This window comes from Myotis lucifugus, unplaced genomic scaffold (genome assembly GCF_000147115.1).
Source record: "Myotis lucifugus unplaced genomic scaffold, Myoluc2.0 scaffold_217, whole genome shotgun sequence".
Lineage (NCBI taxonomy): Eukaryota > Metazoa > Chordata > Mammalia > Chiroptera > Vespertilionidae > Myotis > Myotis lucifugus.
In genome coordinates, this window is record NW_005871265.1 from 2,038,074 (window position 1) to 2,056,908 (window position 18,835).

Here is an 18,835-nt window from a genome sequence, read left to right on the forward strand (position 1 = left end):
TTAAACTGGCAGTTGGCCATCCCCCGAGGCGGTCCCAGATTGGAGAGGGTAGGGTGCAGGTTGGGCTGAGGGACACTCCCCCTCCCAGTGCATGAATTTCGTGCACTGGGCCTCTAGTCATATATAAAAAACTGAACTTATTGCTCTTAGAACAAAAGCCCTGCAAAGCTTGGCCTTTATGATTCCTCTCTTCTGATAGAAAGCATTCATCCAGGAATGCTTCACCCTCTGTTCACCTAGTTAACTCCTGTCCTTCCTTCAAAATTCAATGCAACATCACTTTCTTAGGGAAGCCCTTAATCTCCAACTTCTCTAGACTTGGTTGGTTTTTTCCTTTATACTCTTTCAATGTGCCTTGAACCTCTTCTGTTTGTAATTATTACAACTTTAATTATATATGTACTAGTGGCCTAGTGCACAAAATTCATGCACATTAAAAGGGAATTAATTAGAGCAGCGGTTCGAACGACCCACTGGGGGTCGAATGACCTTTTCACAGGGGTCACCTAAATACATCCTGCATATCAGATATTTACATTACGATTCATAACAGTAGCAAAATTACAGTTATGAAGTAGCAACGAAAATAATTTTATGGTTGGGGGTCACCACAATATGAAGAATTGTATTAAAGGTTCACGGTATTAGGAAGGTTGAGAACCACTGAATTAGAGGAAATATTTAATATTGCTATTTGCCCTTTTTCTATAATAGAAGTGTCAGAGATGAAAGAAAATTAGTAAAATGTATATGAAAATCTTCCTCCTGTCAGAGTCTGGGGCATGCTGCGGGACCCAGAGTCAAGTCCTTGCCTACCCATGTGCATCTCAAAATCGCACAAGACCCAGACCTGGCCGGCCCCACCCCCATGGGGCAACACTCAGACCTGGCCGGGCCCACCCCCACTGGGCAAGATCCAGACCTGGCCAGCCCCACCTGCCGGGTGAGGGGCACAGCCTCAGGTTCCCTGGCCCAGCACTGGGCAGGGAGCACAGCCTCAGGTCCCCCATCAAGCCCCACCAGGTGGGGGGGTGCAGTCTCAGGGTCCCCCAGCCCAGTGCTGGGTGGGGGGCGCACTCTCAGGTCCTGTGGCCTAGCACCAGGGCAGGGGGTGTGGCCTGAGGTCCCCCATCAAGTCCTGCTGGGCCAGGAGCATGACCTCAGGTCCCCCGGCCCAGACCCGGGGTGAGGGGTGTGGCCTGAAGTTCCCCGACCCGGCACTGGGTGGGGTGCGCGGCCTGAGGTCCCTTGGTCTGGTGCCGGGGTGGGGTGCACAGCCTGAGGCCTTTCGGCCCAGCACCAGGGCACAGCTTGAAGTCCCCTGCCCCAGCCCGGGGCCACACAGCCTCAAGTCCCTGCTGATCACTCGTTACAGCAACCCTGCCTCTGCTGTGGGCACAGACATCTTGTGATGGCATGACGGAGTGAGGGTCAATTTGCATATTGCCTCTTTATTATATAGGACTTGTGTGATCCTTTACTTAGTATTGGTCTCCATCACTAGATTCTAAGATCCATGAGAACAAGGAACCAGGTTTGTTTTTCCTTACCATTGTATCTTAATGCCAAACACAGCATCTAATACATAGTTGATGCTGATAAGATTTATTGGATGAGAAAATTATAATTAAAAATGAGATATCAGGCCCTGACTGGTTTGGCTCAGTGGATAGAGCATCGGCCTGTGGACTGAAAGGTCCCAGGTTCGATTCCAGTCAAGGGCATGTACCTTGGTTGCAAGCACATCCCCAGTAGGGGGTGTGCAGAAGGCAGCCAATTGATGTTTCTTTCTCATCAATGTTTCTAACCCTCTATCCCTCTCCCTTCCTCTCTGTAAAAAATCAATAAAATATATTTTTTAAAAAATGAGATATCAGGTTTCATGTATTGTAATAGCAAGAATGTTTTAAAATGACAACACTGGCTATTGGCAAGGGTTAGAAAAATAGGTCAATTTATTAGTAATTTTTTTCTGGGTAACAATTACTTCTAGTATCCTAAAGAAAATGTCAAGGACATTCAAAAAAAATGAAAAGATTCAGTTTCAAAGATGCCCATCAGCACATTATTTATATACTGGAAAGTTTAGAACAATACTGTTATCCAACAGCTGGAGATGGGCTAAATAAACTAAGATGTACCTACACATCTATAATAATAAAAGCGTCATATACTAACTAGACCGGACATCCTTTCAGACATCCTTCTGGACAACTTTCCGGATGAAGCCGGGTCTCGGGTTCCTGCTGGCAGCCAGAGGGAAGTCTGGGTCCCGGGTGCCAGAGGGAAGCCAGTGCCAGCAGCCAGGGGAAGGAAGGCTTACTCTTGCACGAATTTCGTGCATTGGGCCTCTAGTTGAAATATAATTGAGCATTAAAAATAACACTGAAAAAGCATACTTAAAGACATGGAGAGATATCTTATAAAACTATATGCATAATATGATTCCATTTCTGTAAATAAATAAATAAATAAATAGCCATAAAAAAATGACCCAGGAAAAAATCTTAGTGAAATTTTAGTGTGACAACAGGGTGGTAGAATTATGGGTGATTTTTGCTTATCTGCATTTTGTACAAAACAACATCCTATATAATAAAAGCCTAACATGCAAATTGTCCCCTAAGACAATCGTTCAACTGATGGTTAGACAGGGAGATTGGGACTTCAACTGCTCGCTATGACATGGGCTGACCACCAGGGGGCGGCACGGAACATGGAAGGCTTCGGCGACACAGCACTGGCAGTGGGCAGCAGTGAAGGTGCTGCTGGCCCTGATGGGCCCCAACGAGAGCAGGACCACGGCAAGATGGTGAAGCAGGTGAGCGGGTAGTGCCAGGCCAAGGTTGGTGCGAGCAGGGGCCCAATTGCCCTGCCGATCACCCCATAGATGGCGACCAGCCGCAACGGTGGCAGGGGGTGGGGCCGCCACCAGACTCCCAGGTGCTGAGGGAGCTGGGTGGGGGGCCCGGCCCCGACTAATCGCCCCACAGGTGGGATGGTGGAGCAGGTGAAGGGGCGGTGCCAGGCCAAGGCGGATTGCCAGGTGGGGCTGCAAGGCTGGGGGTGCAGCCCCCCCAAGGGACCCCACCCATGCAGGAATTCATGCACCGAGCATCTAGTATACTCATAATAAGAAAATAGGGACTTAGGGAGATGGGGGGACTGGATGAAAGAGGGTGAAGAGATTAGCCAAAAACATGTAAGCATAGCCCAGGGACACAGACAACAGTGTGGTAAAGGCTAGGGACGGGGAGGCTGGGGCTGGGTGGAGGTGGATAATGGGGAGGAAAATGGGGGGGCATCTATAATAGTGCCAGCAATAAATAAATAAATAAGGGAATTTAAGAAAGGAAAGTTGCTATTATGAAATCCTACGGATTAACCTTCCATAATTTCTGTGATATTTGTTGTATTTTGTTCTTAGAAGTTAAAAATTAAAGGATATAGTTGGGAACCAACAATGGATTGAATAAAAACTATAACTGTTTTTATTAATATTAGAAGTATAAATATTAGAAGTATAAGAACAAAATATGTTCATTTTCAAGAAACCAATATCACATAAAGTGTAGCATTTAAGGAGAAATATGTTATATGCTTATTATATTGATTAGTTTTAAAACGAAAATAAGAATTCAATTATATCTTAAATAATCTGAAATATAATTATATAAAAAATAGTCTTCTTAGACTTAATATTAACCGAAGTATTATTGTTTCCCAAAATAAATGATTTTGATACACACAAAACTTTTATTAAATTATTTTGCTTGTGAGATAGTGTTTAAATGGCTTTAGTCATATTCCATTGACTTAATATTTCAGCTATAGTCATAAATTAAAACCATACTTTTCATACCACACTACTGATTTATTGGGTTTACCCAACTTCACAGTTTCATCTAAGAGTTTAGTGATATAAAAAAAAGCAAAGAATAAATTCTGAAGAATCTTTGGAACTTTGTGGTTAAGTCTCAGACTGGAAAAAACATTAGTGGTGTGGCCATCAATTGTCATAAAAATCACATGACAAAAACTTTATTAAAAACCAGCTTATTTATTTTAGAATGACAATAAATTGTTCATAAAATGGAGGCAGTAAATCCACTCATTTTGAAGTCTGGAAAATGTTCAAGAGTTTAGAAATAGTTGGATAAAACTTGGCTAATTTATGTATAATTTGTCACATCCAATTTTAATAGGAATATTCTATTTATTCAAACTAACCATAATTAATATTGGGCATTGTGTGTGTGTCCAACATGTGGTTATTACATAATTTTATGCATTAGGCAATTTGAAATAATACCCAATGAGAATTATATCACTAGACTATGAGGAAATATTAAAAGCCTTGGGTGAGCTAGCCTTTGGAGCTAGCACTGGAAATTGTTTATCAATTAATTTTCTTGAAAAAAATTCAGTATTATGTCTAATAAATTTATTTTAAGGCCAGATGTTTATGACTTTTATGGCAAGGTAACACCTGATTTTATTTGTGTTTTGTTTTTAATATTTTTATTGATTTCAGAGAGGAAGGGAGAGGGAGAGAGAGAGAGACAGAAACATCAATGATGAGGGAGAATCATTGATTGGCTACCTCCTGCACGCCTCCTACTGGGGATGGAGCCCGAAACCCAGGCATGTGCCCTTGACCGGAATTGAAACCGGGGACCCTTAAATCTGCAGACCCACGCTCTATCCACTGAGCCAAACTGGCTAGGGCAACACCTGTTTTTTTCTACTTCTTAATTTTTAAAAGGGATAACAATGAACTAATTTTTTTAAATGAAATATTTGAAATAAATTACAGAGCTATTTAAATAGGCCTTGAGAAATACTCTACTTAATAAACAATTTGCAAAATGAACATAATTTACTTATCTTTTCACAATAATTCAAAAGTAATCATTATTCTTTATCTACATAGGTTTCTTGCAGCATATACCAAAAAAAGTTTTATAGTCTTTTCAATTAAAACAAAATACACAGTATTTGTCAGAAGGCATATACCTTCCAAAATGGAAGGTATCATATTTCATAATATGACATGTTACCCCCAGATAACAACATGTTCTAAATAGGTAGATTTATTAATTCTAAACCAAGTATTTTATTGAAACAGCTAGAGGCCCGGTGCACAGATTCGTGCACTGGTGGGGTCCCTTGGCCTGTGGGGATTGGGCCGATACTGGCTCTCCGACATCCCCCGAGGGGTCCAGGATTGCAAGAGGGTGCAGGCCAGGCCGAGGGACCCCACTGGTGCATGATCAGGGCTGGGGAGGGACTGCAGGAGGGCTCCAGGGCATGTCCGGCCCATCTCGCTCAGTCCCTATCGGCTGAACCTCAGCAGCAAGCTAACCTACTGGTCGGAGCGTCTGCCCCCTGGTGGTCAGTGCGCACCATAGCAACCAGTCAAACTGTTGAACGATCTGTTGGACACTTAGCATATTAGGCTTTTATTATATAGGATTACAAACAGATGAACAAAACATCATGTGTGCATGCTCATAAATCAATCGATCTTCATAGAGATGGATGAACTATTACAATCAATCATTGCAAGAATAGAAAAGGCAAAATATTATCACCAATAGGTAAAAAGCAATGTAGATTATCTTGGTTGAGAGCTAGAGATTTAATCTGGATCTTGTAAGAATAAGAAATGTGAATCATTCTAATGGCACTCTGGTGAATTGTAGGGTAGGAAAAAGAATACAAATAAAAGTTATCATCGTAGTTAATATTTCTGATAAGGCAGTCAATTAGGCAGTGCTGAGGGGAAGACAGATGAGATTAAAAGGGGATAACAGAGGCTATTTCCTGGTGTGGGAATTATAGACAGTGAAGTGCTTTTGGTCAATGTTTTTATATTTGTTTGGGATACATAGTCTATATTCTATTTTATACTCTGTAAAAGAAATATCTTTTTAATGGAAATAAGCATTACATTTAGAGGATCAGGACCAAGAACAGTAATATTTCTTTAGTATGGGGCTGAAAAAATAAAAAATTGGGGAAAGCATCTCTTTAGTTAATTTGCTATTTTACATTTTAAAACTGTTATTGCCTGGGAAGTAGTTTCTTCTTAAGAACTTTTCAAAATACCTAAAGTTTAATTATCTGGTCAAGGGAGATAAAAGCTATCAATCATATATGTTCAGTAGGCTATAGGGCTCTAATGTGAACCCAGGTTCAGGAATTCTTATTTAGTTTTCATTAAATATTCATTAAGAACTAAATATGTGCTTGGCATTATGCTAGGTGCTATCACAACAGGCAGAATTATATTAACTTGTTTTAACCAAACTAAAAATAATGTGATTTAGGCATCTCTTCAGATTTCAGAATTCTATAGATCCGGTGGAAACAATACTTTCCAAAAAGAAATTATGCTGAAAATTAATTAGTATATTGCTTCCCTGAAAGGGGAAAAATCCATGATCCATTACCTCTGGTGATATGCCATTTCAGATATTGTATAGATGTCAGAGAAAGTACAGTAAAGAGAAAAAGAATTGTAGATAGTATCCAACAAAGAGGACAAAACATTATCTGATCATCCCACCTGTTGACTAGATATTCCCAGTTGAGCTGTATCCAGTTCCAGGCCATGCTCTTCCCATAGCTGTTATATGAGATATATCGGATGACTGTAAACACATCCTGACTTTTAATAAGGTTTGAGTCCTTGAGCAAGTCCAAATACCTAAGAGAAGCCAAAAATTCAAAATGAACTTTTAATGTTCACCCTTAGCTGAATTCCAATAGAACATAGCTTTCATTCCTGTAATTCAATTCTTGAGGCACTAAGCAACAAACTTAATTAAATATGACAAATAAGAAAACACAATTTAAAATTTCCTAAAATATTTAACTTTTCATTTTTTAATATATTTTTTATTGATTAAGATATTACATATGTATCCTTATCCCCACGTTACCCCTTACTCCTCCCGCTCATGCCCTCACCCCCCTGTTGTCTGTGTCCATTGGTTAGGCCTATATGCTTGCATATAAGTCCTTTAGTTGATCTGTCCCCCTTACCCCCACCCTCCCCTACCTTCCCTCCAAGGCCCGACAGTCCAATCAATGCCTCTCCGTCTCTATTTAACTGTTTTTATTTATTTTTATTTTTTTAAAATATATTTTATTGATTTTTTTTACAGAGAGGAAGGGAGAAGGATAGAGAGCCAGAAACATCGATGAGAGAGAAACATCGATCAGCTGCTTCCTGCACACTCCCTACTGGGGATGTGCCTGCAACCAAGGTACATGCCCTTGACCGGAATCGAACCTGGGACCCTTGAGTCCCCAGGCTGACGCTCTATCCACTGAGCCAAACCGGTTAGGGCTATTTAACTGTTTTTAAAAAACAACCTATGATTTTTGAGGACTAGTGAAATGTAAACTACAGGAATATTAAAACTTTAATTATTTTGAAAGTATTAAAAACAATACAAAAACACAATTTTAACTATTAATTATTTGTGACAACCTGGTAAATCTTAAGAATATCATGCTAAGTGAAACAAGTGAGACAGAAAAAGTCAAGAACCATATGATTTCACTTATATGTAGGATATAAAACTGAAAGCAACAAATGAACAAACAATCAAACAAAAACTCATAGACACAGACAACGGTATAATGGTGACCAGAGGGCCAACAGGGTGAGGAAGGGTGGTAAAGGGTAAAATGGGCTAAATATACGGTGATAAAAGAAGATTTGCCTGACTGGTTTGGCTCAGTGGATAGAGCATTGGCCTGCAGACTGAAGGGTCCCGGGTTCGATTCGGTCAAGGGCATGTACCTTGGTTGCGGGCACATCCCCAGTGGGGAGTGTGCAAGAGGCAGCTGATAGATGTTTCTAACTCTCTATCCCTCTCCCTTCCTCTCTGTAAAAAATCAGTAAAATATATTTTTTAAAAAAAAGAAGATTTGACTTTGGGTGGTGGGCACATAATGAAATATGCAGATGATGTACACTTCAAACCTATATAATTTTATTAACTAATGTCACCCCAATAAGTAAATAACAAATAAAAAATAATAATTGGAACTATTGAATAGAAGCACTTTCTCCACTTAGAAGTATTAAAAAGAAGCCAATATGTAAGAGAAAGTCTAACTAGAGCCCTGATGCACGAAATTTATGCAAGGGGCTCGGACCTCGCAGCCCCACCTGCCTCGGTTAGCCCTTGCAGCCCCAGCTTCGTCTGGAAGGTCGTTCTGCTGTTTGGTCTAATTAGCATATTAGCTCTTTATTATATAGGATTTTCTGTGGGATACAAGTTGCCTTATTTGTTCTTTCATAGATTGTACAAAACAAATTCCTAATATAACCTATGTGGTTAGATTGGTTTACTATAATTATACTATAATGCAAATAAGTCCAAATCAATAGATTAAGTGACCAAACCAATAGATTTGTATTAAATTTATGTCATGGTTGTATCTAAAGGGAATATTTCAACATGCTGTAGACTATTGAACTTCCAGAAACTGCACTGGATTGGGGGCCCCTGAATGTTTGTGCAATGTATCTTTTACCCTCTAATTCATAAGAGCCTTAGTAAGGCATTTAAGTACTTGCTAATTCAAGTAATGGATCAATATGATGTTCTGTGGACTGTCAAGATGATCAAGTTCTTGGTGGACTATCTTAGAGCAGTGAGCAGGAGAATTGACTGCTTTAAGATAGTGTATTGTTGAAGGTGTATTGTTGGTCCTGCCAGGTAAAAACAGTTTCTGGTAGTTCTTACAAATTGGTAATTTATCATTTATATTCTGCCTCTCCCATGAACCTGTATGTTTCTCAAGGGTAGATATCTTATTCATTTTTAGTCTCACACTCTATATACCTATACATAAAAAGGACAACAAAAGATTTGGTTAAATGGCCCAGCTGGTTTGTCTCAGTGGATAGAGCGTTGGACTGCGGACTGAAGGGTCCCAGGTCCTATTCTGGTCAAGGGCACATGCCCAGGTTGCAGGCTTGATCCCCAGTAGCGGGTGTGCAGGAGGCAGCCTATCAATAATTCTCTCTCATCATTGATGTTTCTATCTCTCTCCCTTTCCCTTCCTCTCTGAAATCAATAAAAAAATATATATATTTTAAAAAGATTTGGTTAAATGAATGAAGTAACTGAGAAACGATAACTAAGCAAAAAAATGAATTAAGGCAGAAGTCAGCTGGCTTGTGGCACAGGTGTGGAGTAGAAGAAGATTCATAGAAAAGCTTCAAGAAATCTTTATACCTTTTGAGTGAAACGTAAATAACTTTATTTGTGTGTATGCATATTGTGGCAGACACTCCTCCTCTGCTGACAGAAACTGGTTTTGTTCTGGGCTTGTTCCTTGACTGTAGAAAAACTAGATTCCTACCCCAGCCCCAGAGTATCATGATTGACCCAAATCAGTCAAAGGAATTCAAGTTCATCCTAGTCCACAAATGATCATGTGGTAGACCCAGAGCATGACCCAGAATGATCAGCAATGACCCAGTTCTGGATAAGGAGGGGAAGTGGAGAGAACAGACCGCTTAACATAAAAGACAGGGGACACTCTTTTGCTCCTGTCCTTCTTCCATTGAACACACATGTATGAAGACAAAATGCTTGTAACTCTGAAAGTCATCAGACATCCAACAGGTTGAGGATGACAAAGCAGAAAGGGAAAGAGCCTAGCTCCTCGATGAAAACTGAAAATTGTTTTCCTCTAGAACTTTTTCGTGTGAGATTACATTTCTTTACTACTTAAGCCACTATTACATAGATAGTTTGTTTCTTGCAGGGAAAATAATTCTTAATAGATTTTCTTGGAAACATACTTTAATAGCATCTATAAGAGGCTGTGATGCATAAACCAAAAAATATAATTGCTAGAAGTAAAAAAAAAGCTCTAATTTACCTTGACAGAAGAGTAACATTCTTGATAGATGCTAATGCATACAGCAGCTTTTCTTTTTCTTGAGCTAATGGAGTTTTTTGATATTGATCAAGAGTGTAGTTCCATGAAGTCTCATTGCCAGAGTTCTGCATCCCATAACGATATACGAGAAGCCTGAGATTTACAGGAATCCTAGAAGAATAAACAGTGTTTCAGAGATTTCCATTTTTCGTTTTGCAGTTTAAAGTCTTCTGGAAATGAACACACGGTGAATAGTCACCTCACAGTCCCAGTGAGCCACTGCTGAAATAACTGGGAAGCGTTGCCCAAGGCTTCTTGGTCTCCCACCTTGCATGCGAGCCCTAACACAGAGGCACGGAGTAACCTTAGAAAACAAAGACACACAAAGCTTGGCCTTGAGTACTTTTCAACACATTTTAAAACACACAAACAGATATTAAATGGATATTAGTTTTAAAAAATGTAAAAAATAATAACTTTGTGAGGTGGTCTCCAGTGTCATCCCATGCCAAAGCATCTGCAACCGGCTTCACCTGACCTCGGAAATATTCCTGAAATAAAAGCACCACGTACCATGAGTAACAATTCATTATTTATCAACAGTCCTTCAACTATTATAATGTACAGCCACCCTCCCCCCACCACCATTATAACCTTTTTTCCTACTAGTTCAGAGAACTTTGGGCCTGTCATTAGGAAGGGATGCATTCAGTTCTTTATCACATTGCAATATTGCTTCAAGGTAAGAACATCCTGAACATTCTCTTGTGTTTTATCCAACTTTGGGTTAGCATCTCTTAGCTTCCACTTCTTGTGAAATAGAATAACACTTGACATACTTGCTCAAGTACTGATGAAGTAATAAATATTATTTCAATATTTGTACATTGCCTTTGGATTTACAAAGGAAATTTATATTACATAATCTTTATCCCTTTACCATAGGCAGCCAAGTGCTAAGATTCTTATTGTACAAAGGAAATTAAGACTCACAAATATAAATCATTTGTCCAAGTTCTTTCATTTACTAAGTGGAAGAGCCAGAGATTCGAATCCAGAATTTGTTTAAAATTACAAGTGCCGCCGAAATCAGTTTGGCTCAGTGGATAGAGCGTCGGCCTGCGGACTGAAAGGTCCCAGGTTTGATTCCGGTCAAGGGCATGTACCTGGGTTGTGGGCACATCCCCAGTAGGAGATGTGCAGGAGGCAGCTGATCGATGTTTCTCTCTCATCGATGTTTCTGACTCTCTATCTCTCTCCCTTCCTCTCTGTAAAAAATCAATAAAATATATTAAAAAAAAATTACAAGTGTCTTGCCAAAGTGCTACAGAAATCACAAAGCAAAGTATTTGTAATGACTATCTCATAATAAAATCTCAATGTGGAAATAACAGCAGAAATATCTATATATATAAAAAGCCAGTGACTGGAACGCCATAAGGACCTGAACGACTGGTTGCTCTGACGCCCACTTCGGCCAGCAAACCGGCCCAATAGGGGGGTGGAGCCAGCAGGCCAACCTCCCACGGCCCCTCCCCCTGGCAGCCCCGCCCCACACCAATAGGGGGTGGGGCCAGCCAGCCAACCTCCTGCAGCCCCTCCCTCCACCTGACCCCACCACCCATGGCCCCTCCCCCAGGCTTCTGACCCCTGCTCCCACCCCCCGCCCCATTCAAGGATGGGGGCACTTGTCCACTGTCCACAGCCCCTCCCCACGGTGGGCCCCACCCTCAATCAGCCCCCACCACCTCGATTGGACTGCAGCCTCTCCCCCCAGCCAGCTCTGTCCATGATCGCCCCACCCCCCACATCAATCAAGGGTGGAGCTGTCCAGCCAACCTCCCATGGCCCCTCCCCTGGATGCTGACTCCCAATCGGTCCCTGCCACCCCATTCAGGGGCAGGGCTGCAGCCAATCGCCTGTGGCCCCACTCCCCAGCTGGCCCGGCCCTGATCGGGCCTGATTGGGGCAGGCCTGCCTGTGCATGAATTCGTGCACTGGGCCTCTAGTAATGTTATATTTTGGGAAGAATGAATTCATTTTGACCTAGATGAATACAGTAAAAATAGGATCTAGTTAGTATCTATGGTTTAAAATGTTGCCTATTTTAAATGAAGTATTAATTATTGGATTCCTTATAACACTAAAATATACATTTAAGGGGTATATTGAAACAGAAATAGTGATACATTTCAAGCTGAAAAAATAAATAACATCTCTTTGCTTTGACTAGTCAAGTCATTGTACTTTCCTTTGATTTCACTTGGAAAGGAAGATATGTTCTTGTCTCCCAGGAGCTTCTTCCCTCAGAAATTTTCCTATTCTGCTAATGACTAAACATTTACTTTCATAAGAAATGCCATTCACATCACCTCAATCACAGGGTATAGGTCTTTATCATCTTCAAACATGCTAATGATATAGGTTACAGCTGAAATAACTCTCTGCCATGGTAAAAAGTGCTTTTCCATTTTGAGATACTTGGTCAAGTTCAGAGCCACCTTATAATCTAGAAGTTGAGCTCTAAGGAAGGAAAAACAAAACAGTTAATTAAAAAGATAAATTAGTTTCCGTTTAACTCAAAGAACTAATATGGGGATTATAGAATTCAATGTTAATGAGAATCCTTCTATTACATGATTAATAAAATGCATGTGTGGTTGAAGCCTAATCAAAGAGATTTCCTCACAGTGATATATTTTCAAATGTCCAATAGTAAAGGGGAAGACAGAACATTAACATACACATTTGAAAAATCCAAAATTTGGATTTTGGCAAAATTTCAGATGAAACAAAAGCCACTTAGCTATGTGATTAATATTGGTGAATAAAAACTTTTAAATTTTAGTTTCATAATCTAATTATAATAGCCAAATACACCATTATAAAAGTATCTTATTGAAATGATTTGAATTTAAAATGAAGAGGAAACCTGAATAAGAGTACTCACAAATCATGAATGCGTAAAACATTTCAAGTGCATTTATACTTCCCATAAGACATCTCCTTTTTTATACATTTACCAATAATAAGGCTAAATAAAAAGTGGATTTTGTTCCTCCAGGAAATTAAGTTACTTTTGACATTTCAAAGTTTAAAGAATCCAATATCTTCCTTCTTAAAAGAGATTCTAGAACCTTTTGAAATCATGTTCTTAGAAAACTGTCATGCTTCAATTTCTAGCCTAAATTTATGGGAATCTTGTTTTTCCACGTTACATTTTGAAAGTTTAAATTAAAGAATATATTTTAAATTATTGAATTAGTAATATTGATGCACTGAGTGTTATTATGTTTGAGGTCATTTTGTGAATAAAGAATAATGTAATTATATCATGACTTCTTCCTAAGAGCTTGATTAGAGGATGAACTAGCATTGGACAGATAAGTGTTAAAATCTTTAGCATCATATGATTTTTACTAATGAGATATGTTACAGAGTTTTCAGTTCAGAAAGCTGATTTCTCATTTCCTGATTTGATTTAGAAGGGGTTATATTTTGGATCATTCAGCCTCCCTTAATAAAAGAATAAATAATATTGAGAAATGGAGTGTTTTATTGAGAATGTTTATTAAGTAAAAAATATAGAAGTTGTGCTAACATGTGAAACTTGATAATTTTCTAATTTTAATGATTTTCTACTTTCTTTGAGGATGGAGCAACAATTACATCTAATCAGTGTTTTCTTAGGATACTTTTGAAGAATAATTGTTGCTCTAAAGATCAAATTGGCAAAGAGGTTAATGAAATTTTAGGAAGAATGGCAGATAACTTGGTCAGAAATCAAGTGGGCTGCACATTTCTGGCAGGTGAAAAGATTAGAAGGGTCTTGGTTACAAGGACCAGAAGAATTGGGTAATTGGATACCATAAATGGAAGGAGGGAATCTAATGATTCACAGATTAGAGGTCCTAAGTATTATGTATTCAAATGTTAAAAAATCAATATCTTGTCTTAGCATCTTATTTTTCCAGCACACTTGATAGCTTTGCAATCGTTCCACTTTGATATCACTCATTTTCTTTTCTTTTTTTAAAAAATATATTTTATTGATTTTTTACAGAGAGGAAGGGAGAGGGAGAGAGATACAGAGTTAGAAACATCAATGAGAGAGAAACATCGATTCAGCTGCCTCTTGCACGCCCCCTACTGGGGATGTGCCCACAACTCAGGTACATGCCCTTGATCGGAATCGAACCTGGGACCCTTGAGTTCGCAGGCCGATGCTCTATCCACTGAGCCAAACCGGTTAGGGCAGATATCACTCATTTTCTTTAAGTCTAAGTCATAAGGTCAGAACACTGGACTGGGAGTGAATTTTTGATGCTTGATATTATAGATGATAATATTTTGAGAATTAAAATAATGTACTCTGCAACTCTTATGCATGGAATCAGTAGTATTTGATATGTCAGAGGAAAAGCAATACCATTTAGAACCATGATTCTCAAATTTGAACATATATCAGCAACATTAAAAAGTTGGCTAAGTCACACACTCTCGGGCCCCATTCCCAGAATTTCTGATTCAGTGGGTCTTGAATAGGGCCTAAGTATTTGCATTGCTCACAAGTTGCTAGGCGATGCTGATATTGCTAGGATTACATGTGAAGAACTGTTTTTTTTACAACAAAGAAATCTATAGTGCCCTACCCAGATCGCCTTACAATGTTGTGTTAGCTCACAGCTACCACCTTCTTCAGGCAATAGCCCTTGGCCAAATACATCTATCTTGCTTCTAAGAGGTTATGCAACCCTCACTCCTGACCATAAATCAATCATCTGATTCAGGAATGCCACTAGCCAGCCTGCTTCCCTCTAGTTGGTCCCACTCTGTGGTACAACTCAAAGCTTCCTAGTAGAATCTGGCAAAGCTAGATTCCAAATGAGACCATATGTTTGCTCAGCTTTTCCTCCTTCCCCATCATGTTTCTTGCATTTTCTACCTCAAGCCAGCACTCTTCAATAACCACAGGTAAAGAACCCTCATTTCAGACTCTGCACCTAGGGAACTCCACCTAAGACAGCATTCTTACTCAACTTTGAGTCTCATGTTCCATTTCTTTTTAAATCCATCGCAAACAGCAGTTCTGAAAGCCAGACTTGATAATTTTCTTTGTTCTAAAATCTTCCATTTACATAGTGAGAATCCAGCCTGAAGGACTTAAATTAGAATTTTCCTATAATTCAGAGTGTAGAGAAGATGGAGGCTGCAACTTAAAGAAAGCTCCCACCGGACTCAATGGAGAAGAAGAGGACTAAGAGGTGCTCCTATCTCCGGCTGAGGCATGGAGGAAGTTTGAGGAATCTTATATAAAAGGTTTGTTTCTGCTTCCCTGGGTGTGACCTGAAAAGACTGCACAGTCCCCAACTCAGAGAAGCCCAGGGTTAGCATGGTGTCTTGGTAAACATGGCTCTTGACTGGGGCAGTAGAACAATTGAGAGAGGTGCCTCAGTGGATGGAACTGACCCACATTCATGAGCCTTCAGGTGGTGTGGAGAGTTTTGGAAAGTTCCCATGTATCTGGTCTCTTTTTGTAAAATATATTTTTATTGATTTCAAGAGGAAGGGAGAGGAAGAGAGAGATAGAAACATCAATGATGAGAGGGAACCATCGATCGGCTGCCTCCTGCACGCCCCCCACTGGGGTCCACGCCCGCAACCTAGGCATGTACCCTTGACCAGAATCGAACCCGGGACCCTTCAGTCCACAGGTGTATCTGGTCTTTTGACATTAAGTTGCCAATTAAATTCAGATTTCTGGCTTAAAACAGTCTCTTTGCTATCAACTAGACCCCATTTTATCTCTCCTCATTTTCCTACTACCCTTTTCTTTAAAAAATAAAAAAGGCTGCTTGGCCGGTGTGGCACGGTGATTGAGCATCAGCACATGAACCAGGAGGTTATGCTTTGATTCCCGGTCAGGACACATGCCCAGGTTTCAGGCTCAATCCTTAGTAGGGAGCATGCAGGAGGCAGCGGATTGCTGTTTCTATCTCATCGATGTTTCTATCTCTCTCCCTTCCTCTCTGAAATCAATAAAAATATATTTAAAAATAAATAAAATAAATAAAATGGCAAAGCTGATCATCTTGACATGGTTGATGTTCACCTGGAGGTCTTTACTTGTTAACCTGGTCGTCACCTTGCATATCATTGGAGCCACTGGTCCTTAAAACCTGGCTGGAATTCTGTCTCGTCAGTGGCTTAGGTGGTCTGTTAAGCTGTCCTCTGTGCCACTCTTTCCTCACCCAGAAACTCCTGCTCCCACTGCTGGGTTTGTTAGCCAGCCTTGTGCTTTCCTTTATGTTAATCTTGACCCATCCCCTGGCTTTAGCACACAGTGGGCTGCAGAGCACGACATAAGCTATTGAAAAGGATAAAACCTACTGCAACAGCTGTACAACAAAGGATTTTTTCTGTCTCAGTTTTGGCAAGGCCCCCAAACTAGGCCCTTTGGCCTATTCTCCAAAGTAAGATGCAGGTCCACCAAACTGGAGCTGACATGGTCAGGGGAACAGGTTTTGTGACCCTTTGCTAATAACACACCACCATCCTAATGAAGAGGTTGGAGTGGCTAAGGGGGGAGTGACCTTGTAGAAGAGGGCTTTTGGGAGTGCTGTCAGTATACTATGAGGTTGTCCCTTCTTATCAAGCCTAGGAAATGGGACCTTTAATGGGAACACTTGAATAATTTAAAGGTGTATCCCAGAGCTTGGAGGCATAGTGGTCTGGTGTCTTACACCCCGAGAAATCTATAGGACGAGAGGCCGTGTCTGGCTAGTGCTCTGATCTCAGAGTGAAGAGATGGGACTGCCTGGGTGGTCTGTCCTTTCAGACTTTGTCGGGGCACAGGATGGATGAATACTTGCTATGGACCAGAGTGGGTCAGTGGTGTTCACCTGCCCCTCAAGGTAACTGCAGGAGAAACACCCTTGGCCATGGAATGGTGTGAGCACAGAAGGAGGAGAGTCCATGTTAAATGTCACAAGGTCTAGAGGAGCAAAAGCAAACTGCATGTTGGGAGTGTTCCTCCCTTCACCTGCTCTCACTGCCTCAACGCTGGAGGAACCAGAGGCAGCATAATGAGAAGTAGAAACTTCACACAGGAAAATGGAGAGGAAATCAAGCACGTTGTTCCTGGGAGGCTGGAAATAACTTTAAATGACATGGAAAATGTTGATGGTTTCATTGGGCTGGGCATTTGATGAACTGAGACTGTTTGGGAGACTCAAAGTGACCGGATGAATTTTTACTCCCCATCTTAACTAATGTGTCCGGCTAGATATTCCATCTAGGGCAGTAAGAGTACTAGCTCCTCAAATCTGGGGACAGGGGAATCAAGAATACATGTATTTTTAGATGCACCCTTTCAGTCCTGCTTATGAAACATGAGTTACATTTCTTTCTAAACACCTGAGAAGATCTGCATAAATTCTAGTCCCACCACAGGCACTTACCTGTCTAACTACACATTTCTCCTTTTTTTTCCTGCCTAACATTTCAGACTGGTCTGGACCCATCTCTAATAAAACTGGTGCAGTCTGTCCCTCTCTGAGTCCTGTTTTGCAGAAGGAAATTGGACAATAGCTCAATAGCTAAGGTCATAACTCAGGTGTCTCCTGGACTGGTTATTGTGTGATTCTTGATATTTTTTGTTTTTCAAGTGTGTTTCACTTTCTTTCTTTCTGAAGCTCTTCAAAACGTTACGGGGCACGGCCAAGGAGCTGAGCAAATGTGAGAAAGTCTCTCACTGGTGCGAGTTACCGGCTTAACACACGGTTGAGAGAACTGCTCAGGAGGCTTTCGCTCCTTAAAGCACGAAGAACTGTGTGTTGTGTTGTGATGGGAATTAAGCTATAAAGATATTACAATCTCTGTGTACTTTTTAACAGCAAAGATGCTAAGCTGTGGAAACGATCATTTTGTATTCACAGGAGAGTTTTTCTGAAAAAAAAATTCTAAGTGGTTCTATTATGTTTTAAAATATTGATCTTCTTTCATCACTTAATTTCCCAGGTCTGCTCAGTGCCTGGTACAGAGTAGGTGCTCAATAAATACTTATTAAATGAGTGACTGACAAACTGTAATATAATGAATATGCAATATAGTCCCCCCTTTTCCATAGAGGACATATTCTATATGTGTGTATGAGTATTTTCCTATATGTACATGCCTGTGAAAAGTTTAATTTATAAATTAGGCACAGTCAGAGATTAACAACAACTACTAATAAACTAGAACAATTATAACAATATACTGTAATAAGAGTTATGGGTCGGACTCCGGTAAAGCACAAGTAACTGAAACTGTGAAATGCAAAATCTCATCTCGAATAAGGGCCAACGACTGTAATTAATTTGTTATATGTTCAGGAGATTAAACTCGGAGATTCACTACAGGGGATTATAATGTCTATTACCTACAAAGGGAATCTACATTACAAATTCAGAAGAGCTTTTCTACATAAATGCTTCTTTGTTGCTACTGATCAATGGTGGATGTATTTTTACAATGTATTGAGCACTCTCACAGGCCTTAAAGGCCTGCAATGCTTTCATTGCTTTATGTGCATTACCTCATTTATTCCTCAAGAGTCTTATAAAGTCATCTTCATTTTGGTAATAAGGAAATTGAGCCAGAGAGAGGTTAAGACACTTACTCAAGGTTATACAGAAGCAGGATTTTAATCTGGCTCGAGAACCTGTTTAACCCTATAATGTTCCTCCTTAAAAATGTCAATAAAGAGGACATACAGGTGGCTAATAGACATATGAAATGTCACTAATAATCAGAGAGATGCAAATTAAAACTACAATGAGATATTACTTCCCACCTGTGGTAATGGCTACCATCAATAAATCAACAAACAAGTGCTGGTGAGGATGTGGAGAAAAGGGGATGCTCATTGCACTGTTGA

At 40.2% G+C, this 18,835-nt stretch overlaps 1 protein-coding gene across 1 annotated transcript in view; it reads right to left on the minus strand.

Annotated features, from left to right (window-relative positions):
• ENPEP (glutamyl aminopeptidase) overlaps positions 1-18,835 on the minus strand; it is a 90,344-nt gene that overhangs the window by 3,771 nt on the left and 67,738 nt on the right. Inside the window, exons 15-19 of the mRNA XM_006098041.3 lie at positions 12,288-12,438; positions 10,393-10,466; positions 10,175-10,279; positions 9,916-10,086; positions 6,572-6,712 (exon numbers count right to left, since the gene is read on the minus strand). Of these exons, the coding sequence (XP_006098103.1) occupies positions 6,572-6,712; positions 9,916-10,086; positions 10,175-10,279; positions 10,393-10,466; positions 12,288-12,438 (642 nt within the window). The remainder of the gene's footprint in view (positions 1-6,571; positions 6,713-9,915; positions 10,087-10,174; positions 10,280-10,392; positions 10,467-12,287; positions 12,439-18,835) is intronic.